The following is a 26,218-nucleotide window of genomic DNA, read 5'->3' on the forward strand; positions in this document are numbered from 1 at the left end:
ATAAACAAAGGCAAGATTTAACAAATTTAATCACAAATATTGTTAAATATATTTAAATAGAGAATAAATAAATTAAAATGTTTATATGATACATAACTAATGCCTGTTTCTCTCAAAGTTTTTGTATTTTAAAACATTAAATGCATTATTTTATAAATTTAAATTTAAATCGAATTTTTGTAGAGAAAAACTTATTAAAAATAAGTGAACAAGATGGGCACTCGATTATTATAAGGTTTCCAAACAAAAATAGAAACGCAACCTACATTAAAAATTACAATTTAATATATTTAAATGCCTAAAAAAACGAATAATCATTGAGAATTAACTCATTTTAAAAACAGATATTATCAAGAGCTGCGATCGTTTATTGAAAAGTGTTGTTTACAAAAAACTAAGAAAAACACTCTACATAAAAAATATATTTCGCAACATTTCTGTAAATATCCAATTATGTTAAAAATTAATCAGTTGAGTCTCTCGATTTCTGGGTCATTATTTTATACTTTTTTTTTTTAAAATTACATTTTCACCCCATACAAGGCACATTGCAACTTTGGTGTAGGGGGCTACTAACAGGGGAAACAACTACTGAGGTACTATGTAGGAATTTGGGCCGCAAGAGGTTGGTTCACGTTGCACTTGAATTTCTGCACGTCAGTACAGTTGGGGAAGCAGGGACCTGGAATGGAATTCCAAAGTCTAGCGGTTGTGGGGAAGAAACTACTGGAGTAGAAAGATCTTTTACATCTAGTATTTCTACAGTGTGGTGGTGGGATTTTGCAGCCTGTCGGGTCTGTCGAGGGTGTTCACGTCGTGGGGGCACAAGTGCTTGCAGTTCGTCAGAGGATTCACCATTATATTACTTGTAGTACAGGCAGAGGGATGCAACGTTTCGTCGATGGGACAGAGGCTGAAGCTTAGATGCCAGTTCAGGGCTTTTCAGATTAGCGACTCTCTTTTGAACCTTGTCAAGGAGCAAGAGACTAGTAGCCGATGCACCAGCCCAAATATGACAGCAATACTCCATACATGGGCGAATGGTTGCCTTATAGAGGTACAGGATACTTTCGGGTGTTAGTAGTTTTCTAGCACGATAGAGAGAGCCCACCATCCTTGCAACGGCCCTGGCAATGCCCTAAATGTAATTGTTCCAACTCATGTTTCCTGTGAACGTTAGGTTAAGGAGCTTGAAAGACGTACTCTCAGATAAAGAGTCGTTGGCCATTGCTTTAGGTGGTAGAAAAGGTTTCTTGTAATTATTGAATGAAACTAGTTTAGTCTTGGCAGCATTGAACGTGACCATCCATTTTTGTCCCCATTCCACTACAGATTGGAGGTCATCCTCTAGTGTTTCTGCCATTTCTTTAGATATGTGTTCATTTGTTTTCCTGTCGTGTCTGTTACAGAGTGTGGTGTCATCAGCATATATACCCATCTCAGAGACAATTTTGTCGGGGAGGTCATTTATGAATATCAGGAACAGTAGAGGTCCAAGGATAGACCCCTGGGGCACTCCCGCATTTATATCATATTGTTTAGATGTACGACCGTCGAGAACAACCTGGATTTTTCTCTTATCTAAGAAGGATTTAATTATGTTAAGTATTCTATCAGTGATACCGTATGATCTAATCTTCCTGAGGAGACCCTCATGCCATACCCTGTCAAAAGCCTTATATATATATATATATATATATATATATATATATATATATATATATATATATATATATATATATATATATATATATATCCGAATTTTATTATTCTGCAAAATATCAAACTTCCATTGAAAAACAAACCCACATATCTAACAATAATGTAGTTTATGATATGTATGCGATTCAATTACTTGTTAAAAAGAGCCGAAAGTCTTCCCAGCAATATATTTTCCTTCGACTATATGGACCCGTCTGATGCATCATCACATGTGGTTTATATGTAATACACAAAATAATATTTTTAAAGCAGAGTAACATAACTAAGAGTATTGTTTTTCCAAGTATCTGTTCATATTTGTTGCCGCATGTTTTCTTGTTTATGAGTTATCTCTTTTTTTTTCATTTTTCTTAAAATTTTCTTCTGGGGGTGGAACATCCAACCAGATGTCTGACATTTACCCCTATTTTAGTGAGTCTAACCAAGAGATCTTTTCAGGATTCTAGCCGCCCCTTTCAGTGCAATCGTTTGTATTTCACTTGCACTTGGTTCACCGGGTATGCTTGCTATGTACTTTTTAAAGTTCTTTTTCATAAGCCCAGTTGCTCCTATAATGACTGGTATAATTGAAACGTCTTTTAGTTTCCAATTTCGTTTCATATCATACATAAGTCCTTGATACTTTGTTTTTTTTTCCCTCTCAGCTCTGTTAAGCCCTGTATCATTGGGTACACTGACCTCTATTATGGTCGCTTTTTTATTTGCTCTGTCCCAAATCACTATATCTGGTTTAACAGCTGCGTTTTCAAGATATGTACCAGTCGGAATTATGTAGTCATAGTGAATAGTGTAGTTGTCATTCCCAATTGTTCGTTCGGGTATATGTTCCCAGGATTTTTTACTACACTGAATGTTGAGTTTCTATCTCTATTTTTTCATTTTTCTTATCATTTTGTTTAAGCCAGGGATGGGGCATCCTACCAGATGCCAAACATACACCTGCTATTTTAGACACTCCAACCGAGAGATCTTTTTAAGATTCTAACCGTCCCTTTAAGTGCAGTTGTTTGAATCTCCTTTGCACTTGGTTTACCTGGTATATTTGTAAGATCTCCAGTATGGATTTGCATATGTTTCAACATATGATCTTTTGTTTACAAGAAAATGGTTTGTCTCCAGTATGCTTCAGCATGTGCTGCAACATATTGTTTCTTTGCAAAAAAAGAGCCACATAATTCACAAGAATATTGTTTCTCTCCAGTAGAGTTGGATCAAATACAATTGTATTTGTATTTCAATTGTATTTAAATACAATTTTAATGTAATTGTATTTGTACTCTAACATCACAAGAAAAAGTAATTTGTATTTGTATTACGGCATCCAGGAAAATAGTATTTTGTATTTGTATTTATATTTGAGAGAGAGAGAGAGAGAGAGAGAGAGAGAGTGAGAAGGAAACTTTCAGAACTCTAATAATAATAAAATACAATGAGGACATGATATAGAATGTAATGTAGATGTCAAATTTGGAAGGAAATATTTCTTTTCTTTTTCTTTTTTTTTTGCATATTTTCAGATTTCTTTATTACTTTGAAAAAAAAGTACTTATATATTTTTTTTTAATCAGTTATTGTATTTTTATTTGTATTTTTAGATTGAGGAATAAAAGTATTTGTATTTTTAGACTTAGGAATAAAACTATTTGTATTTTTAGACTTAGGAATAAAAGTATTTGTATTTGTATTTCTGGTAACCTAAACGAAAGTATTTGTATTTCAATTGTTAAAAGTCAGTATTTGATCCAACCTTACTCTCTATTTTTTCATTTTTCTTATCATTTTGTTTAAGCCAGGGATGGGGCATCCTACCAGATGCCAAACATACACCTGCTATTTTAGACACTCCAACCGAGAGATCTTTTTAAGATTCTAACCGTCCCTTTAAGTGCAATTGTTTGAATATCCTTTGCACTTGGTTTACCTGGTATATTTGTAAGATAGTTTGTAAAATTCTTTTTCATAAGTCCGGTTGCTCCTATAATTACTGGAATGATAGAGATCTTCTTAAGGTTCCAGTTTCTTTTCATGTCATACATAAGACCCTGGTATTTGGTAATCTTTTCCCTCTCAGCTCTGTTTAACCCAGCATCATTCGGGACACTAACTTCCACCAAGGTTGCTTCCTTCTCCTTCTTGTCCCATATTACAATGTCGGGTTTTATAGCTCCATTTTCTAGGTACGTGGCTGTAGGGATTGCATAGTCATAGTGGATGGTATATGACTTGTTTCCATATGTTCTTTCGGATATATGTTCCCATGACTTCTTGCTGCATTCGATATTTAACTTATTGCAGATCGTCCAGTGGAGATATTTGCATACTTCATTGTGTCGCATTGTATAGTAGCCGTCCCCTAGCAGAACCTTACAGCTAGAAATCAGGTGGCTCACACTCTCTACTTCTGTGTGACAGAACCTGCATTTGTTGTCTTTGCTGAGACCACTCATTTTTTTAAACGCATTGGTCATCAAGCCTTGATCTTGGGCAGCTATTATAAACTTCTCCTGGTCATAGTGGAGAGATCCATCCTTTAGCCAGCTTATAGACCCTTCCTTATCAATATAGTCTTGGTTATATTCGCCCAGAAAATACTTGGCCTGTTGTTGGTTGGCCCATTCTTCAACTTTCTTGTCATGGAAAGCTTTAGTGTATTTCTGGCGACTTTTTCTGGCTATTTCAGTCGCAGGTATCTTTTCTGTTTCTGTCTCACTTGTAAGACAGTCTTTCCCAAAATGTTTGGCCAGTTTTGTGATGGATGTTGTTCTACTGGCTCTTGATTCCTGATGTTGGTGTACCATCTTGAGAGTTGGGTTTTTAGAGCTCATCAGATATTGACCGGTGCTCACAATAGTTGCACGATGTTGATGGTCAATCTCCGAGAGCCCCATACCTCCTTTCCATCTGGGCAGATACATTCTAGACAGACACTGGTTTCTGTATATTACTTTATACATTGTCAGCATTTTATGTGTCTTAGTGTCTAGTCTATTTATGTCTTTTTGTGGCCAGTCGACAATACCAAAACTGTATGTTAACAATTGGCATGGCTAGTTGGTTAATGGCAGTTATTTTGTTTCTGCCTGTGAGTTCTGTTTTGCATATCTTCTTGACAGCGTATGTACTCACTTCCAATTTTGTTTCTCATCTTGGCATGCTGGATGGTATCATTCTCTTCTATGCCAAGGTATTTGTATCCTTCCTGCCCTTCTAGGTCCTTGATGGTGGTATATTCATCAAGCTGTATATTTTCAGTTTCGATCTTCTTCCCAGATTTGATGGAGCACTTGGCACATTTGTCCAGTCCAAATTTCATGCCAATATCTCTGGAGAAGTTATGTACGACTTGTAAGAGTTCATTTAAGTCGGCATCAGAACTGGCATACAGCTTGAGGTCATCCATGAAGAGCAGGTGGTTAATTCGTTTGTTTGGGTCTTGTCGGCGGTCCTGGCTTTGATTGTAAGCACATTTGTTTTTGTTTAAAAGTTTGCTTAACGGATCTATTGCCAAGCAGAAGAGTAAAGGGGATAAACTATCTCGTTGGAAGATTCCTTGCCTGATGTTCACGTCCGTGACGTTTACTCTCCAGTATGGGGTCGCATGTGTCGCAGTTTACTATGTTTCTGTGTAAAAGAAGAACCACACACTTCACAAGAATATGGTTTCTCTCCAGTATGTGTTCGCATATGTTGTGTCATATCTTGCTTCTGTGTAAAAGAAGAACCACATATTTCACAAGCATATGGTTTTTCTCCAGTGTGTGTTCGCATGTGTTTCAACATATAATCTTTCCTTGCAAAAGAAGAACCACATATTTCACAAGCATATGGTTTCTCTCCAGTATGCATTCGTATGTGTTGCAACAAATGGTGTCTTTCTGAAAAAGAAGAGCCACACACTTCACACGTATATTGTTTCTCTCCGGTATGTGTTCGCATATGCCGTATCATATCTTGCCTCTGTGTAAAAATAGAGCCACATATTTTACAAGCATGTGGTTTCTCTCCAGTATGTGTTCGCATGTGTTTGAACATCGAATCTTTCCTTGCAAAACAGGAGCCACATATTTCACAAGCATATGGTTTCTCTCCAGTATGTCTCTGCATGTGTTGCAGCATAGAATATTTCCTTGCAAAAAAAGAGCCACATATTTCACAAGAATATGGTTTTTCTCCAGTATGTGTTTGCATGTGTTTTAATAGAGAATCTTTCCTGGCAAAAGAAGAACCACATATTTCACAAAAATGTGTGTTCTCTCCACTATGTCTCTGCATGTGTTGTAACATAGAATCTTTCCTTGCAAAAGAAGAACCACATATTTTACAAGCATATGGTTTCTCCCCTGTATGTGTTCGCATGTGTTTCACCATATAATCTTTCCTGGCAAAAGAAGAGCCACATATTTCACAAAAATGTGGTTTATCTCCAGTATGTGTCCGCGTGTGTTTTGCCATATTTTTTCTTGCAAAGAGCCACATATTTCACAAGCATGTGGTTTTTCTCCAGTATGCATTCATATGTGCTTTTGTGTAAAAAAAAGACTCACATACTTCACAAGAGTATGGTTTCTCCACATTATTTGTTAGGATATGTCGCAACATACTTTTTCTGTAATAGAACTATAGATTTCTCAAGAATATAGTTTTTCTCTCTTTAAAATTTTCTAATAAGGTTAAGCTGAAAATGGGTATCCTGTCAGATGTCAAAAATTCCCCTTCTATCAGAGATATTTCAAGTAAGTCATCAGGAGTATGGTTCCTTTTTAGTTTATTATTATAATTTTTTTTTGAAAGAAAAATATTTTCAAGTTTTGTATAAAATTTAATTCCCTGCATTTTTATGCTTTACGTTTAAGTGAGAAACAGAATTATCTTTCTAATTTTTATAGATTAGATATTTTCTGAGTTCATTATTTATATCCAATTATATGTATATTAGGCACATAAATTTGCAACAAGATTTTGAGCTTGTGCTCTTCTGAATAATGCAGCTAAAAACGAAAGATGCACGAAAAGTTAGCAGTAAAACGTTGTCTCATATACCACCATAAATGTAATTTGATAAGAGTTTCGTATTTTTCACAATGTTTTCTTTTGTTCCAAGCAGTTTACATAAATAATTGGAGAATATTTCCATATTGATCCAATGATACTTGTTTTTCTCATACAATGATCATCTGCAAAATGAAAAACAATTAAAAGATAGAATCTTATAAAGTATATTTTGTAAATATTTTGAAAAACTTAAATATTTTAAATGCACTGACATAGATTATAACAATTCTTTGTGTATAAAGTTTTATAAACATAAGACTAAGACAAACTATTTCCAATTTACATACATAATTTCATGATGTAAATGAGTTTGTGTGAAAAAACATTTGGTAATTTAATGAGACTCGCTTTTTATTTGCGGTTGAAAGAAAAACTTTAACACCATTACAGTTAAATGAAAACTTGAAAATAATGACGGTGGATGGAATTCCACTTTCGGTTCAAAAACATATTTACTTTTTCACATATCACATGTTTTTCATATGATTTGTGTGAATGACTGTGCATATACATTAATGTAAAACGCTATTTCATGCTCTTATCAGTTAAAATTTTTAATTAAATATATCACAATATAAATTATACACTAACATGGCCAATATAAAACATTATTTCATGTTATTATCAGTAAAAAAATTGTTGAATTTAAAAATATCACAATATGAATTCTACACGAACATGGCCAATATAAAACACTATTTCATCTTATTATCAGTAAAAAAATTTGTTGAATTTAAAAATATCACAATATAAATTCTACACCAACATGGCCAATATAAAACACTATTTCATCTTATTATCAGTAAAAAAAATTTGTTGAATTTAAAAATATCACAATATAAATTCTACACGAACATGGCCAATATAAAACACTATTTAATGTTATTATCAGTAAAAAATTATTGAATTTTAAAATATCACAATATAAATTCAACACCAACATGGCCAATATAAAACACTATTTCATGTTATTATCAATAAAAAAATTTGTTTAATTTAAAAATATAACATATATATAAGTTGCTTTTTTAAATTAAACTAAAACAACTCATTCCACTTAATTTTCACAAAAATTTCTACTTCCTCCCATGCTTTACCTTCTTCATCTCAGTATAAGTTTGTGTTGTTTTTTTTTTTTGTTTTACTGCATATCAACCCTTTTCGGGTTAATTAATGCCGAATCCAAAGATTTTGAAGAAAAATGTTTTTAATAGAATATATTTGTTGTTTACACGTCGGTTTCTATTTAACGTATAGTTGGGACCCTAACAGGTACTACCACTCGGGGTCAGAGTGGACCTGGGAGCAATGGTAATTAAAGGGTGTCTCCACGCTCCCCAAAGCCCACAAACTGGGGCCTCACCGCTGGATATAGTTTAAGGTCATATCCAGGACCTATAAGTTTGTGTAATTATCTTTTTCCTTAAAACGGCTATCATATTACATAGTTTTACAGCTTTCAAGAAAAACATGAAATATATATTTTATATATAGAAATGCCAAATATTTTAACGTTTAATTTTAAATAATTTGTGAAAATAAAACATTTAATGAAAAGCAAATCTTTATTCTATATTTTACATTACAGATTTTATAAAAAAGAAAGTGAACACACTACAAATACTGTGCTTGTTATATATAGCAATTTTTCATTCATATAATATACGTTAGAACTGAAAAGAATTCATATTTCATAAACCAATTAACAGAATAAGATGTTGATTCAGTAAGAGGAGCATATTTAACACTCGTTTTGACGGTATTTTACGATTTCCTTTAAGAATATTCTTAAAAAGACAATATGATTATTAGTTTCATAAGTGTTACATGGGAATTAATAAAAATACTCACTGTCTATGTAATATCAAATTGGTTTTTCTTATCGACTTTTGCTCTTAATTTAATATTCAAATTGTTTATCATGGTATCCTTTAAAATTGATTAATTCTGAATAACATTTTCTATCATTATATAAAAGTTATTTTGGTGTGTATGTGTGTGAGTTCCTTATAGGTTTCGAAACGGCTGAACCTATTTTTTGCAAATTTCGTGCAAAGGTAATTTATATCCTTGGCACTATTCTTAGATGATTTTGTACAGAAATTCCTCAGCTAGGTATCGAAAAAAATCTTATCGTTAAAAGTCTTTCCTTTTTACAGAAAAAAAAAAACTATTTTTACAGGGTAATATTTAAGGTTGCACCGGTAAGATATAATTGAGAAAATCTCAACAAATAACTTATTCTTAGCAAAAAACAGATTTGTAAAAATCTTGAAATATTGCTCAGTGGTAGAGCATTTGACTACAGATCAAATGATCTTGTGTTCAAGCTCAAGTGTGCCTCACCATTTTATATTACTTTATTCTTATAAATGAATTCAACCAATGATAAACAATAGGTACCATTTTAAATCGCTGCACATCATTTCTTTGCATATTTTATAACTAATCATTAATCAGAAGTGTGTTTCCAGGGCATTCATCATCTATCCCAAATATCAGCTGACATGATATTGTAAACAAACACAGGCGAAATTTAATGAACCACATTATCATTTTTATTTTTTAAATTTTTTTTTGAAAATTAGTCCACAAGGCAAATTATTCCTCGTCATTAGGAGTGTCAGAAAACACCATAAAAATGCGTGATAAAAAATTGAATAATTTGACCTCTTATCTTTCGAAGTTTATAGCGACTTGAAAAATGTAATTACAAACCTATTTTTTAATTAAATGAGCAACGACCAAATTAAAAAAATTATAACAGGTTTAATAGCAAATTATGCAACATTTGTTTTTTAATCGGATTTCTTTAAAAAAGCTTTTAAGAAAATCAATGAATTTTAACTTACTTCGATAAACTATATTTATATATAAATTGCAAAAAATCACATATAAAACTACTAATCAATGGGTTTTTTTCCGTTCTTCAATGTTAAGAATTTATCCATATTTATATTTTATATTCCATGTCCTTTTTAAATAAAACAATTTTTAAGCAAGGATTCCAAAAAACGCGACATCAGATTTTTTCAAGTTAAAATAAAGGGAGATAAATGCCTGCTTTTCTTTCAGTTCAATTCTCCGATGGCTATAAGTGTCTCTTTCTATTGTGTGCTGTATACAAATAACTAAACATGGACCACCATAGGTAAAAGTTTATCCCATTTTGCCGATAAAAAAACAGTCGACCAATTTTTTATTTTTTAAAACATTTTCTTAAATATATGAGTTTTGATTTAATATATTTTATTTCTTCTTTATAGTGTGAATTTTTTTAAATATGTAAAAAAAATAAATGAAAAAGAAAAAATTGTCGTAATTCTACGGAATATTCTGAACAATATAACAGGATTATAAGGTTTCACTTAAAAGAAACAAAGAAAAGTCAATGTGATTTTAAAAAATTGTTTTAAACTTTGGACTTTACATGTAAATTCGCAAATAACTGTTGTTTTTGTTTTAAATTATCTTATTTTATTTATTGACCTTTTATCTTCAATTTGTAATGTATAAATTTGAGGTGAAAAAAGTAATTATTTTCATTTTAATAGACACTTCAAAATGGGGGAGGGGTGAATAAAAAAAACGCTTGTCTAGAATATTATATTCAGTTTATTGGAAAGAGCAGCAAATTGAACCTGAAAATATGGTAAAAAATTGAACCATTAGACAAATTTTGATAGATTTTAAAATTTGAAAAATATTTAACTCGTAAAATTCTATTGATTTCATTAAGTAATAAAATGGCTGCATGAACGAACGCTTGCAGACACTTTGTAAACAGTTTTTTACAAAATAAAAAATGATATTTCTATTATTTTTTAAACAACTTTAAAGTTTATTTTTGAACTATATTCCATAAAGAAAATAAACAACCCGCTTTAAAAAGAGAAATTACGAGTTTTTTTTATATTTTATTCGCAGTTTCGTGTCATTGGTGTAAAAAATTCTGATACACTTACCTCGTCATATGTAATATTCAATAGAGGATTGATTCTATAATAATTCATACACAATCTGCATAAGTGAAAATATCATGTTTAAGCATATTGTACGACCGGGCAACGCCGGGCATCCAGCTAGTCATCCAATAAAGACAAAAGAAATAATAAAAATATTTGTTTCATCAATAAAAATAATGTACACAGTTGTTTACAAATAAGGATTGACTTTTCTGAGTACAAAAATTAAATTTTACTACAAAAAAGGCGTGTTACATTTCAGTAACAAGACAAATATATAAAAAAAATTAATTTACAGATACAGAAAATAAAACTGCTATTTTGCTATGGTATTAAGTGTGGTTATTTTATTTTGTTGTAGATATGATTTCAGGAATTTTCATTTATTCTTAGTATATAAATAGTGATCTGTTGATATATTTAAAATGTTGAAGGATATATTTATTTCCTGCTAAAAATAAAATGATTTTCCTCACAATTTTTATTTCATTTTAAAGTTATAAGAATTTTATTGATTAAATGTTATCAATCTTTCAATAAATCGTGTATGTTAGCACATTTTTATATCTTACATTTTTATTAACATATGAATCAACACGTTTATATGAGTTGTTTCTGACTGTTCTTTTGGGTATATGTTACCAAGATTTGCTGTTGCATTTGATATTCAACTTCTTACAGATCGTCAAGTGGAGATATTTACACACTTTAATGTGTAGACTTTCATAGTAGCCGTCTCCTAGCAGAACCTTACAGCTGGACGTCAGGTGACCCACACTCTCTACTTCTGTGTGGAAGAACATTTGTTGTCATTGCTGATAACCATGTCTTACTTTCCTTTATGTATTCGCATATGTTGCATCATATGTCATTTCTGTGAAAACGATTGAGGCATATAATTCACAAGAATATGATTTTTTCAGTGTGAGTTCACACATGTCACAACATATTTTGTTTGATGGCAAAACATCCAGACTTCACAGTATAATGTTTTCTCTCCAGTATGAGTTCGCATATATCGCAATACACGCTGTTTCCTTGCAAAAATGTCCACATACTTTACAAGGATAGGGTTTCACTCCATTATGAGTTCGCATGTCGCAAAATATGCTGTTTACTTGCAAAAGAGCCATATACATTACAAGAGTATAGCTTCCCTGTCTTCTTTATTTTCCTAATCATTTTGTTTGAACCAAGGATAGGGGAACTTACCAAATGCCAAACATTCCACCACTATTTTATACATTCCAACCATGAAACCTTTTTTTAAAGTTTTTAACTGTCCGTTAAAGTGCAATTCTCTCCCATGTGCATCAGTCTTTCCAAACGTGATTTATTATATACAAATATATGGTTTATTATATACAAATGACGACCTAAACACATCACAAAAATATGGGTCATTATATACAAATGACGACCCAAACACATCACAAAAATATGGTTTAATATATACAAATGACGAGCCCAGCACATCAAAAATGTTCCATCATATTTGTTTCATTGTAAGAGTCACATATTTTTGTTTAATGCAAAACAAGAGCCACATACTTCACAAGAATATGTTTACTCTCTTGTATGTATGTTTTATTTTCTTCTTTTGAGGACTGTAATGCTGGGTATGAGGATGCAAAACCAGCTGCCAACATTACCCTGCTTTTTATTGAAACCAACCAAGAGCTCCTTTTAGTATCTTCGTTGTTCCCTTACTTGCAATTATCTGGAGCTCTAAGATTCCAATGTCTTTTCGTATCAGAGATGAGACCTTAATATTTTGTCTGTTTCTCCCTTTCAGCCCTGTTCAGACCTCCATCCGTATGAACACTTACTTCAACCAAGGTTGCAACTCTCTTTGACTTATTCCATATAACTATGTCAAATTTCACAGCAGCATTTTCAAGGTAGGTGGGTGTAGGGATTACATGGTCGTAATGTATGGTATATAAGTCATTGACAACTGTTCTTTCAGGTTGATCATCCCAGGATTTGTTACTACATTTGATGTTTATATTTTTACAGATGGTCCAGTGGATGTACTTACATACTCCATCATGTCTCGTTGTGTAGTAGCCATCCCCCCAAAAAACTTTCAACTTGATACTAGATGACTCACATTTTTCAATTCTGGCAGAATCTACATTTATTGTCATTAGTGAGATCTGTCATCTTCTTGAATGCATTGGTCATCTACCCCTGATCTTGAGCACCCTTTCCTGATCATGATGGAAAGATCCCCTTTTGAGCTAGTCCAAGTAACGTTCTTTGTTTGTGTATTCCTGGGAGAATTCCCACAGAAAATACTTTGCACGCTGTTGTTGGTCCTACTCTTAAATATTCCTCTTTTGGAAGGTCTACGTATATTTCTGCCGACTCTTTTTTGCTATTTCTGTGGCAGGCTTGTTTAGTATTTCAGCCTTATCTGAGCTGAGGATTGGCCAGCTGGGTGACTTATGTTGTTCTGCTGACTCTTGTCTCTTGATATCCTTATACCATTGAGAGGGTATGGTTCTGGGAGCTTCTCAGATACTGGCCTTTGCTCACTATTGTTGGTCTATGTTGGTGGTTGATCTCTGAGAGCTTTAGGCCTCCTTATTCCCTGGGCAAATACAATATTGGCAGACACTGATTTCTCTTCAGGTAGGTTAGTATCTTTTATTTTCAGGATTCTAGCCGTCCCTTTCAGTGCAATCGTTTGTATTTCACTTGCACTTGGTTCACCGGGTATGCTTGCTATGTACATTTTAACGTGTTTGTATAGGTACTCTCATATTTTGCTTGCTTACAAAAGAAAAACCACATACTTCAAAAGAATATGGCGTTAATTATGTATTCGCATATGTTCCACCATATGTTGTGTCTGTGTAAAAGAGGAGTGACAGACTTCACAAGAATATGGCTCCTCTCTTTTATTTTATTTTAGTCGAAGTTCTCAGAAGTCAAGTGGTCCACAACCTTGGGCTAACACTTGAACTCTGTATGATATACGTAGATATTCGAATGTTCAAATTAAGTTCTTTATTTCTCAAACACTAAGTTAGTAAAGAAATTGAGAACATAATTTTCCTCTCCCCAATTAACAATTTTCATACGTTGTAGTATATCTTTTATTTTGGTCTCTTGGTCTTACTGGATTCCAGGACAAGAATTTATCTTGTCTGGTGATCCTCTTCAGTATGTGTTCGCATATGTACTCTTATATATTCCTTGGTTGCAAATGAAGTATGACATACTTCACAAGAATATGGTTTTTCTCTATTTTTTCATTTTTCTTATCATTTCTCCAGTATGCGTTCGCATATGTCGCAATACATGATGTTTCCTTGAAAATAAAGTACCACATACTTCACATGAATATGGCTTCTCTCCAGTATGTGTCCGCATATGTACTCTTATATTTTGCTTGCTTACAAAAGATAAACCACATACTTCACAAGAATATGGCTTCTCTCCAGTATGTGTTCGCATATGATTCTTCATACTTTCTCTTAATGTAAAAGAAGAGCCACATACATCACATGAATATGGTCTTTCTCCAGTATGAGTTCGCATATGTTGCAACATACTATGTTTCCTTGTAAAAGAAGAGCCACATACTTCACAAGAGTATGGCTTATCATCAATATGTGTTAGAATATGTTGCAACATACTCTGTTTCCTTGTAAAAGAAGAGCTACATACTTCACAAGAATATGGTTTCTCTCCAGTATGCGTTAGAATATGTGCTGACAAATGTTGTTTTCGTGTAAAAGAAGATCCACATATTTCACAAGAATATGGTTTCTCTCCAGTATGCATTAGAATATGTAGTGACAAATGTTGTTTTCGTGTAAAAGAAGATCCACATATTTCACAAGAATATGGTTTTTCACCAGTATGTGTTCGCATATGTTGCACCATACTTCCTTTCTGTGCAAAAGAAAAGCCACATACTTCACAACAGTATGGTTTCTCTCCCGTATGTGTTCGCATATGTTGAACCATATTTATTTTCTGTGCAAAAGAAAAGCCACATACTTCACAGGAGTATGGTTTCTCTCCAGTATGTGTTCGGATATGTAGAATCATGTTTCCTTCTGTTGTAAAAGTAGAACCACATACTTCACAAGAATGTGGTTTTCTTTTGGAATTTTCTCCCATGTTTTCCGACATGTTATTTTCTAGTAAGAAATATATACTTTACACAGATTTTTGTTTCTCTTAGATATTAGATTCCTAGTTCATTTTTTATAGTCGAAATATTTAACAATAATATTTGTCTGAATTGTTTTTGTGCTTTTGTACATGAAACGGAGTGGAAGAATAAACATGTCTTTAATTTCATCTGTATTTCATTTTGAGTAGATCATTGAATGAGATTTTTTACACATTTGAAATTAGAAATATAGTTTATGGTAAGTGATTAGATATATATTTCTCATATTTAGTGATACATTACTTCTTTTAACTGTAATTGATAAACATATATAAATATAAGGTGTGTTTGTATTTCTGTATATTAGATAACGTATATATCTTGATGTAGAATTTAGTAGGACTGCTTTTGTATATATGAAGAACATACATGATATACTCACTCAATTTTTATACATATTTCATAGATGATATCCAGAACACTCCACAAATTGATTATATTATCATAAAATGTCTTTGGATGAATGAAAACAAATAAAAAGTTCAAAAGTTTCTCTCGTTTCCAACTTTTAGCTTTATTCAATGAACATTTGTATTCTTGTTATGATTTCTGGATATTCTGCAAAATTAAAACAAAAGATGTACATTTTATACGTTCTTTATAAACAAAATTATTTTTACAACATTAATATGTCAACATTATTTTAGAAATAGGATTCAGCATTGTATGCTAAAGTCAAACTTATAGTAATAATGTGCAATTTTAATTCGTCCGAAATTTATAGATTTTATAAACTATATGATAAGAGTATTTGACAAATAAAACAATTCTATTTATAAATAATGTTGAATTTATTTTTCATAGAACCTTCAATAATGAGATCTGAAGTAAATACAATGAAATGTTTTTAACACAACACATTTTATACAGGTCAGCAAAATTAAATTCTTAAAAGATATTTGAGAAACACACATACTTTGTTGAGTACAAATATGAGAGGCGTGCAATAAGTAATGCCCATGACCAACTTCCAGTTGTCTAATCTAGCTGAAATTTTGCATGTGCGATGATTTATATCTCTACAGGTTATGTGGCAAATTACAGCTCTGAATTAATTGTGGTTTCTGTTTTACAGGTGTTTAAACTGAGGCAAGAAGATGAGTCAAAGTTTTTCAAAAGAGTGATTACACAGGATGAAAACTGGGTCGATCACTATGATCCAGAGACCAAAGCCCAGTCAATGCAGTGGAAGCACTTGGACTCACCACCTCCAAAGAAGACAAGGGTGCAGCCCTCCTCTGGCAAGATCATGCTCACAGTCTTCTGGGATCAGGACGGGTAATGATGACAGATTTCCTGGTAAAGGGTATCACAATTACAGGAGCCTATTATGCTTCACTTTTGAGGAAATTAAAATAAGCTATCAAAATCTAGAGGCGGGGTAAGATCAGCAAACGTACTCTCCTCCTGTCCTAAGAATACCACTGGTTTCAGAGACTAATTGGAGATATTTATACAATGTTTAACCGCATGCTACGAACACGTTCCTTTCATACCACTTTAGTGGCTCCTGTATCCTTTATGATAAATACATATTATATTTTATATACTTTACACTACTTGTAATCTCTTTCATTTGTGACCCCTTGCACGGGTCTACAACAACTGGCCTATGAGGATGATTCAAGAACTTCTCGGATCAATCTACAATAATTGCTAACTACAACAAAATGATGAATATTCGGCAATGAATTCACTCTAAAAAAACAGCCATTTGAAAACATTTTTCGACCAAAAGGATTATTTTATTGGCTGAAGCAAGTATTCGCACAAATTAAAATCAATGTTGGATTTTAATCCAATTAAAATAAACTTTTCACTGGTCGACGGGACTGCATCTCGAAGAAGAAAAAGAAAAAAAAACGATTTTGCTTAGCACAAGATAAGTAACTTTTTCTTTTTAAAGAAAAAAGCGAAAATAAAAATTTGTAGTATTAACAAGGAATTGAACTCAGTACCTACACGTTACGAAAATTGAATAATGACAAACGAAATCTGCTTTCTGTATAAATGCAAACGCTGACAAATTTTCTCAAACAAATTGCCACTATAGAAAAAATATATGAAAGAAATATTCGCTAAATAACCAGGTACGAATTTTGTAATGTTTTTTCTATAGATTTGGCACTATAGGAAAAAAGAATGAACGAATTGAGTTGCTTCTGAAAAAACTCATTTTGTCATTAAGTAATTCCACGCCGCCCTCCACAAAAAATGGACGATTTAGCAAAACAAATTTTGGAAATAGTGAAATTCCAACAACGTCAACAATTAGAACTTGAAAAAAGGTTCCAAGAAGAGCATTTTGATATGGGCACCCTGGGGCTTCGCAAATGAAGAGCCTCATGAGGTCCTACATTTACTGGAAGAATATGGACACTGATATAGAAGACACAGTAAAGTCATGTCAGAGTTGCGCATTTGCTGCAAAAACGCACCCAATACAATTTAGCCTGCGGCCTAAAGCAGACCACCATGGCAAAGAATACACGTAGATTACGCAGCCCCACTGGATGGAAACTATTATTTAATAGTGGTAGACAGTTTTTGAAAATGGCCTGAGGTCTTTCGAAGTAAAAGTCCAATTACGGATTTTACAATCAGTGCTGTTCACGAATTGTACACTAGATTTGGTGTGGTTGATTGTCTAATGTAAGACAAATGGCACACAATTCACTTCAGCAGATTTTAAAAGCTTCTGCAAGGATTTACAGATTAACCATATAACGAGGCCAAACTATCATCCCCGATCAAACAGTCAGGCAGAGAGGTTCGTAGACGCGCTGAAAAGACCCCTGAAGAAGGCTAAAGGAACACCCTCAGAAATGCAATTCAACAGTTTTTACAATTTACCGAATTATGCCAAATGAAAGCACTCCATCGAAGATGTCACTGGCAGAGTTAATATTTGCAAGGAAAATTAGGCCGGTCTTCGAGAAACTTTTGCCAAAACAGGTGATCCGCCAAATACTATAGTTCCTAAAAAGAGGTATTTACCTGGAGAAAAGGTAGCACGGGTCTACAACAGTTTTATATTAAAATTTTAAAATGAACATCCCTGTTAGATTGTTTAACTTATAGAATATCTAGACTTTAAACAATCATAATAATAATCATCTAGTAAATTTTCCGGCATTTTCCGGGGCCAACAATGCAACATACCCTTAGGGTGTAAAAATGGGAGTATAATAAAATAGTGTTCAAGAAAATTGCAATATCTAAGGAGTATTATCCGCAACATATATAATATACTTGCACTATATTTTACGTTTTGCATTTTAGTACAGTCATAGGAAGAAACATGGAGGGAATTCCAACGTTTTGATGAAACAACTATTAGAGAAAAAGGGTTTCTAGCATCTAGTGAATATTTTGCGGCTTGTTGAGAGTATGTACTTTGATATGTAGTTTGAGAGAGAAGAGCTCTTATAAGTTCATTAAAGAAAAATGAGCGAAAATATGTAGTTTGAGAGAGAACAAATGTATTCATAACATCATACATTTCACTCCCCCCTCTCCTCCACCATAGATGACAATATAACATTTATCAACAATATAGCATTTCAACATTACATTAACAATTTTCAACAATAATAATGACAAAGTATTTTAACACTTATACAACACAAGTATGTACTTTGAGAGACAACAATGTTATAAGTTCATTAAAGAAACATAGGTGAAAATACGGTATTTGATTCAAAACTCTTTGGGGGATCCTTTCCAAAAGGGAGAGACTACTAGTATATCCATGCGTCAAAATGTTACATCAATATTCAAGGCATGGGAGAATCGTAATTTTGTAGAGAACTAGGATACTTTAAGGTGTAATTTTCTAGCACTGTAGAGGGAGCCCACCTTTTTGTGGCAACCTTGGCAATATCCTCAAGGTATTTGTTGCAATTAGATGTTTGAAGGATGATTTCATGGGTGGATGTTATTTGTCATGGCAATCGGTGATTGAGAAAGTTTGTTGTAATTTCTAAAGGAAAGAAACTTTGTCATAGTAGCATTAAATATTACCATTTATTCACGACTCCATTCCATTACAGACTGAAAATTGTTTTTCTAAGATTTTTGTCATTGCTTTTGATATGAGTATATTTGTTGTTTTTTTTCGTCATGTCGATTATCGAACATTGTATCATTAGCAAACATACTTCACTCACACACAATTTTATATGGGAGATACTTTATGAATATAATGAATGATTAAGTTCCAAGGATGGAATATAAATATGATATTGTTTAGATGTACTACCATCGAGAACTATCTGGATTTTTATCTTTTCTAAGAAATATCTGATTATGTTAACTATTCATTCATTAATAGCATATGATTAAATTTTCATAAGAGGTTCTTTCCATACATTCAAAGTGTAACAGACCATCCAAATTCCATAATAAAAGAACTACAAAAAATTAAAAATTTTAAAACTAAAGGTCATCCCTCATTTTCTGTTGAACTAATAAGATATGTTTTATTATTGCACTATAATTATCCCCAAGCAAATAAGCTATTGGTTGAGCAATTACCATTTCCATCATTTTCTTCATTAGAAAAATATAAAAAGGAGATGTAGAATCTTTCACTGCTACAAAATATCTCTTAGGAAAAGGTAATTTTTTTACAAGATTGTATCTTGATGTTGGATGAAATGTAACTTCAAAAGGAACTCAGTTTCATGATAGAAAGTTTGTTGCTCTGATGAAAATGACAACATATAAAGTTATAATGGTATTTATGATTGCAGGGTTGAAGCAGACAATAGTCTGTCCTGAAGAGACTGTAACTGGGGACTGGCTCTCAGGAAATAATTGCTTGCATTGCATAGATTTTAAATTAAGGATTTAATATAAGAGCCGCTAATGAACATGATTATCAAATTTTACTCAACAAATTTAAAGATAAAAATATTTTATTTCTTTTCCAAATTTTACTCCCCAAAATTGTCCTCTTCTTTGACACTGTTCATTTGCTGAACAATATTCGAAACAGTTTTTGTAAACAAAAGTTTGTGTTTTCTTTTTTTGATTTTAATATTTCAGAGTTTTATCTATGTTCCCACTTAGGCATTTTAGCTTGGTCTCATATACATAAAGTATGTGACAAGGACAGGTTTTTGGATGCTACATTATGAAAAGCACTAGAACTTTCAAGGCATCCCAGTAACAATTTGGCTATTGCTGTATTTCACGAGACAACAATTGCTACTTGTAAAAGGTACTTTTTAGAATGGATGCAAATTGTCTGAAATTGATATGAAACAAGTGGACAATATCCAATTCTACTCAAAGATGTTTTGAATAACGCTGTCACTGCAACTGATGGTAAAGTCACCTTTTACCAAAACTTCCTAACTGGATAAAGTTCTGGTAAAAATGTTCTGACTTACACATACTAGCAAAAAATTTGTCACAACTTTAAGAACCGTTTTTTTCTCATAATTAGTATAAGCAGAGGAGTTTTCAGGATGATGTATCAGATAAGATGTCATTTGTCATAATTATCCATGGTTGAGAAGCTTTTGGTAATCGTTAAGGGAATGAAGATTAGTGTTTGTAGCATTAAATGTCACGATCCATTCACGGCCTCATTCTACTTGAAACAAGATGTGGCAACAATAATCTATGTATATACGAATTGTAGCTTTGTAAAGATATATGTTATTTGATGCAAGTTTGCTATGGTAAACAAAAAATGACATCCAAACAAAAATATCTACCAAACTTACTGCCACCCAAATTAAACCTATTTACATCCTCCTTTGAAACTCACATTCAAAAATATCCATTATTTAACAAGGACTGATTTTCTACGTCTTCTTTTGCTGTGGGTATTTCACTCATACAAACATTTCTAGCATCAATTCATTTTTGTCTATTTGTACTTGACTTATAGGGGATGAATTTGCAGAATGCATCCTTTGTGTAATGTCGAAAAAATAATTAGAAACCGAAAGGGATTAAACGACTGTTGTAGCCAAGGAAGAAACAAGTGCACTTACCTTAGTTTGCGAAAGAATAGTCCCTTCTGCGACATGATAGTTAATAAATTATATCAATTGCCAACTAGGTAGTCCAATTAACACAATCCTTGAAGAGTTAATAAGACCAACTTTAGATCTAACGAAAAACAGGAGAGTGCACAGGTGAGTATCCTCTCTTGTTATATGCAGAAGCATCATGTGATTAAAGATCACATGATCCAAGTGAAAGCCTTTAAAAATGGCCAAACGACAACAACAACAAGGTCTTTTCTTTTTGTTAGTAATAAGGCACAAATTCCTTTCCTCCAACAATCGCTAACCTTTAATTTTTTTTACAGTAATGGCAATTTCCTATTTAAAATGAATCAGGAAAGTGCAGTTTACTATGTTACTTCCATGTGGGGACATGTTCTTCAATGCTTTTTACCATTTGGTTTCATCATTGGCACACTGTTAAGAAGCGATAGAAAAGATATTAGCCAATAACGCATCTTGGTGGGGTTTTTTAACAGATTCGTAATCAGCCTTTTCATAATATCTTGTCATTTTTAGCAATGGCTTCTCAACTTTGGGTCAGGAATTTAGAGTGATGACTACCGATATCACAATGTGATTTCCATTCCTAACTGGATTATGGGCATTTTTCACACAATCCTCGGGTACTGTATTTATAAATAGGTCTATTAACATAGCTTTCTGGTCTTCATTTTTCGAAAGCGAGTTGAAAATGTGACTGTTTATGTAAGGAAATGAGCTAAAGAGAAACTATTAGTGCAACATTGTGTTGTATCTGTGTAATTCCACAAACCGGGCTTATTATTGTAGTAGACAATTAAAAACACCAAACACATATACTCGAGCATTAGGATATAAGGAGAGTGCTGCATCTATACACCCAGCGACATGGTCGATTATGGTACAGTCTTGAGTATCAAAAATATCCATCATTTAACAAGGAGTAATTTTCTACGTCTTCTTTTGCTGTGGCTATTTCACTCATACAAAAATTTCTAGCATTAATTTATTTTTGCCTGTGGAAACATGTGCTTTAATGCTTTGCATCATTTCGTTTCATTATTGGAACACTGTTCAACAAGCCTAAATTCAAAAATATCTGTGGGTAAAGAAAGGATGATTTGCTATGCTTTCTTTTGCTGTGGCTATTTCACTCATACAAACATTTCTAGCATTAATTTATTTTTGTCTATTTGTACTTGACTTATAGGGGATGAATTTGCAGAATTCATCCATTGTGTAATGTCGAAAAAATAATTAGAAACCGAAAGATAATAGACAATGAAGGAGTGTAAAAGTTAGATGATATGTTATTTGGGTTTGCAAACCAGATACTTTGGTCAATATCCCCAGCTGATTTCCAAAGGTTCCCAAGTGTTTCAGTGCAATGACCTAAAGGTTCAGTAGATTAGGATTTATATCATTTTTTTCTATAAGATGGATGACCTGAAAAGATCTATGGGTCTATGACTCTAAAACGGCTAACGATGAATATAGGTGGTAGATCAGGAAATTCTATAGTCACACATGGCTGAATAAAATAAGTATCTTACTTTTGTTCCTTTCGAAAAAAAAATCAAACATAAATTTAAATTTCCCTTTTAATAATAAGTGGAAATGGTGTAACTATAAAGCATGGGAAGAAAATTTGGTAATTAATTTGTTAAATAGAAGACTAGTTTAGCAATAAAAGAAAATACTAAAAATTTCATTAAAATTAGTTTATTGAATTTTGGGGAAATTTTTAGTTGATTTCCTAAATTTTGTGGAATTTTTAAGTAAAAAAACGGAGTTCAAATGAATCAAAATTTTAGAGATCAGCAATTCATCTGCTTATAATCCTTAGCAAGATGGCCGTGTACATGCTAGAAGAACAACAATAAAAGGAACATGGTAACATTGGCATTATTTCAAAGTTTCTCCTACCAAACCAATGTCGTCCACTAACCATGATGATCATCAATGCAATTCTGGTCATTTTTGCTGTCATTGTCAGTATCGTTACCTCTTTTTCTACAGCATTCTTTATTAAAAACTGAAATATTTTCTTATAAACACTAAAATTTATTTATTGTTCTGTGTGATGTTTAATGTAACGCCTACCATCTCTGAAATGTTTTCTTTTCTTTTTTATGTATTTATGGGTCTTTAGTGTTTAGATTTGCATACATTAATAATAGGTATGATACTAATTTTCGACACCCATAATAGAAATACAAGTAAAAACTAGGAAAATGAAATTAATTTATCATATTTTTTTCTATATTACAGAAGAAGATATACAAAACAATTATGAAACATTAAAAATATAGGAAAGATAACTAATTACAAATACATATATCTTTTTAAAGCTTTTTGTTCAATTATAATTCAACTGAAATATGACAGTAAAAACTTTACCTTTGGTTTGAAATATTATGAAAAAGACATATATAGATAAGATATCCAGAAAAAATAATATTTTAAGCAGATAATCCCTAAAACAATAAACTTCCGGTGTGAAATGGTACCTGTTAACTGAGAAAAACTGCCAAATGTAAAAAAATTAGTAATTTTTTTATTGTAAAACTTAAAGATAATTTTAAATATATTTTCCAAACTCATTTTTTCCCTTAAATCCAATATATTTTATTTCATCAGTTCAGAATATTTTTATATGTAACCCCCCCCCGAAAAAAAAATAAGATGTGAATTCTCCTCTCATCCCAACCCCCCAAAATCTGATAATATCGCGTTAGAAGAGGGAGCAAATTATGAGATTTTTTTTTGTATCTTATTTTCTTTCAATTCATATATAGTTCAGCCTTTTTTTTTTTTAAATAAGACTGTAACAAAATTAACGAAATTTACTAATCATTTCATTTTTTTTAAAAGATTTTAAAAATCGTGTTGTTTTCATTGTTTACGTCAAAATATGCAAAAATAACATGTAATTCCAATTTTTCTGTTTTCATCCTTTTGTGGGATTTTTTTGTTGTTTAATTTACCGGTTTTATGGCGAGTAAAAAATATTATTTTAGAAACTTTCTTCTTGAGAATATTGAAAGAATTACAATTAACCAATTTTATTTTATTTTATACATTTTTAATGTTATTATTTATATGGGTCGAAAACTTCCCCTTTATTATGGTCATACCTACCATAACTAAACAACGAATTTGCTACGTTTTCAATATACAAATCGTTTTCAAAGCAGTCAAAAAAAAAAAATTAAAATCAAAAAGAAAAACTTTAAAATCACCAAAAATATTACACGATTGGAAAGAATTCTATAACCTTACTATTCTCCGTTTACATGCTAAACATATTGAGTGTTGACTTATTTTTATATCAAAACAAAAGAGAAACATAATGGTTTGGACGCGCCCCAGTAATAAAAAAGAACTATAAAAAGCAATTAAATTCAATTAATACTTACTTTTTTATATTGCGATCTGCTTTCGACAAAGAAACGATTATAAGAAAAACGAGATGAATTTGACGCGTGGAAGTCGCGTTTTAAGATGGTGACCGGAAAAGCAAGTTCGCAGAAAATGGAAAAAATTATTTTTATTTAATTTAATTTAAAATTTCGTTTTTATTGTTTGTTATTATGTATTGTGTTGAATCAAAAAATGTAATTTTATTTTTGTTATTATGTATTGTGTTGAATTATTTTTTTAAAATGTAATTTTATTTTTCTTAAATGTATAAATTCTTTTTGTTTTACATGATAAAGAAAGCACTTAATTTTTTTTAATGTAAAAAAAAAAAAACACCACTTTTAACAACAACAAAAAATGACCTTCGTAAATAGGAGATCAATCACAGGAAATGATGTCACACCCGAGGTCTGTTGAATAAATTGTCGATAATGAATGAGAGCTTTTTACAAAAACATTTAAACACTTGAACACTTGCATTGAAAAAGAATAACAAAAACGATTTTATTCAGTATTAATTGAAACAATAAAAATGAGAATACATTTAAAAAAATGTTTTTTATTCTGTAAATAAACTTTTTATTGGTTTATGGATTTAAAAACTAAAGGTTGTTTATAATTTACTTAAAAGATCGCATTAAAAAAAGAAAATAAACACGATTTACGTAATAATGAAAGTGACTTTATTCAATATAAATTTAATAAAAACATAAATAATTATGTATGTAAGATTACGTACGTTTGAAACAGTGTACAATCAAATTATATTTTAAAGATTAGAGACTAAATTTAATTTTCAAAAGGAAACAAAATTTGTACACGTGAAAAAAAAAAGTTCTGAAAAATGTTTTCACGGCGAGCTAATCAATTCAGTTAAATTTTGAAGTTAAATAAATCAATTGTAAAAATTCTTTAAAAGATAAATATTAGTTTTCTGGATCTATTTAAAAGATAATTAGTAAAGACCTAAGATTTTGAATTAAATAAAAAGAACACCTTGTTTGTACAAAAACCGCTTAATTAGCCCCGGCCCCCAAAGCGAATAATTCTGCTGTTCGCCAAAACGCAACAAATATAGTTTTGTAAACACGATTATACGTAATTCAGTAAAGGTATTTTCTGTTTAAAAAAATAATACATTTCGCGCAAGATTTAAATAAAAATGATGGGTTTGTTATATTTCGTGATCATTATTTGATAAATACTGAAAATTTCATTAAAATTGGTTAATTTCCTGATTATTGGTGAATTTTTGAGTAAAGGGAGGGGTCAAAATGTTTATACATTTTGAGCATCGGCATTCATTTTGAACGTACCTATTAAATTTAAATCCGAATAAATCAGATTTAAAAATCTCTGGTATGTAATTATCAATTTTCTTACACTATTTCAACGATAATAAATTAACATCTTTTATTTTATTGTGTTGAATGAAAAAAAAAAGAAACCTAATTTTTAAAAGGAAAAAAAATGTGTATTTACGTGTCAAAAGCAAAGTACGGTATTAAATAAAAATCTTTTTTAATTTCACGTCTGAATAAATCAGTTTAAAAAATCTCTAGTAAAATATTATCACTTTTCTTAAACTATTTCAACGATAATTGATAAATTAACATCTTTTATTTTATCGTGTTGAATAACAAAAAAGAAACCATATTTTTAAAAGGAAAAAAATGTGTACGGCCAAAATGATTCACGATCATTGAACGACTGACTGCTCCTACTGTTTGTCATATAAAAACAACATTAAATTGATAGTTTCGGAGATATTAAGAATTATTTTCTTTGTAAAATCCGCTATAATGGCTCACCTTTACACTGGAATTTCATCGTACATAAGGAGTTAACTAAAATTGTAC

At 31.6% G+C, this 26,218-nt stretch overlaps 1 protein-coding gene across 1 annotated transcript; it reads right to left on the reverse strand.

Annotated features, from left to right (window-relative positions):
* Positions 1–1,762: 1,762 nt before the first annotated feature.
* Positions 1,763–24,441, reverse strand: LOC145271353 (uncharacterized). Its single transcript, XM_080126898.1, has 3 exons — positions 24,356–24,441; positions 15,314–15,489; positions 1,763–6,896 (listed from the first exon to the last, which is right to left on the reverse strand). The coding sequence occupies exon 3, from the start codon at positions 4,683–4,685 to the stop codon at positions 3,558–3,560; it is 1,128 nt and encodes a 375-aa protein (XP_079983024.1). The 5' UTR covers positions 4,686–6,896; positions 15,314–15,489; positions 24,356–24,441; the 3' UTR covers positions 1,763–3,557.
* Between the last annotated feature and the right edge of the window lie 1,777 nt (positions 24,442–26,218).

This window comes from Euprymna scolopes, chromosome 46 (assembly GCF_053919585.1).
Source record: "Euprymna scolopes isolate OS-2025 chromosome 46, ASM5391958v1, whole genome shotgun sequence".
Taxonomy (NCBI): Eukaryota; Metazoa; Mollusca; class Cephalopoda; order Sepiida; family Sepiolidae; genus Euprymna; species Euprymna scolopes.

Bases quoted from the DNA above. Each gene is read 5' to 3' on its own strand.
- LOC145271353 (XM_080126898.1), bottom strand. From the start codon at position 4,685: ATGCTGACAATGTATAAAGTAATATACAGAAACCAGTGTCTGTCTAGA.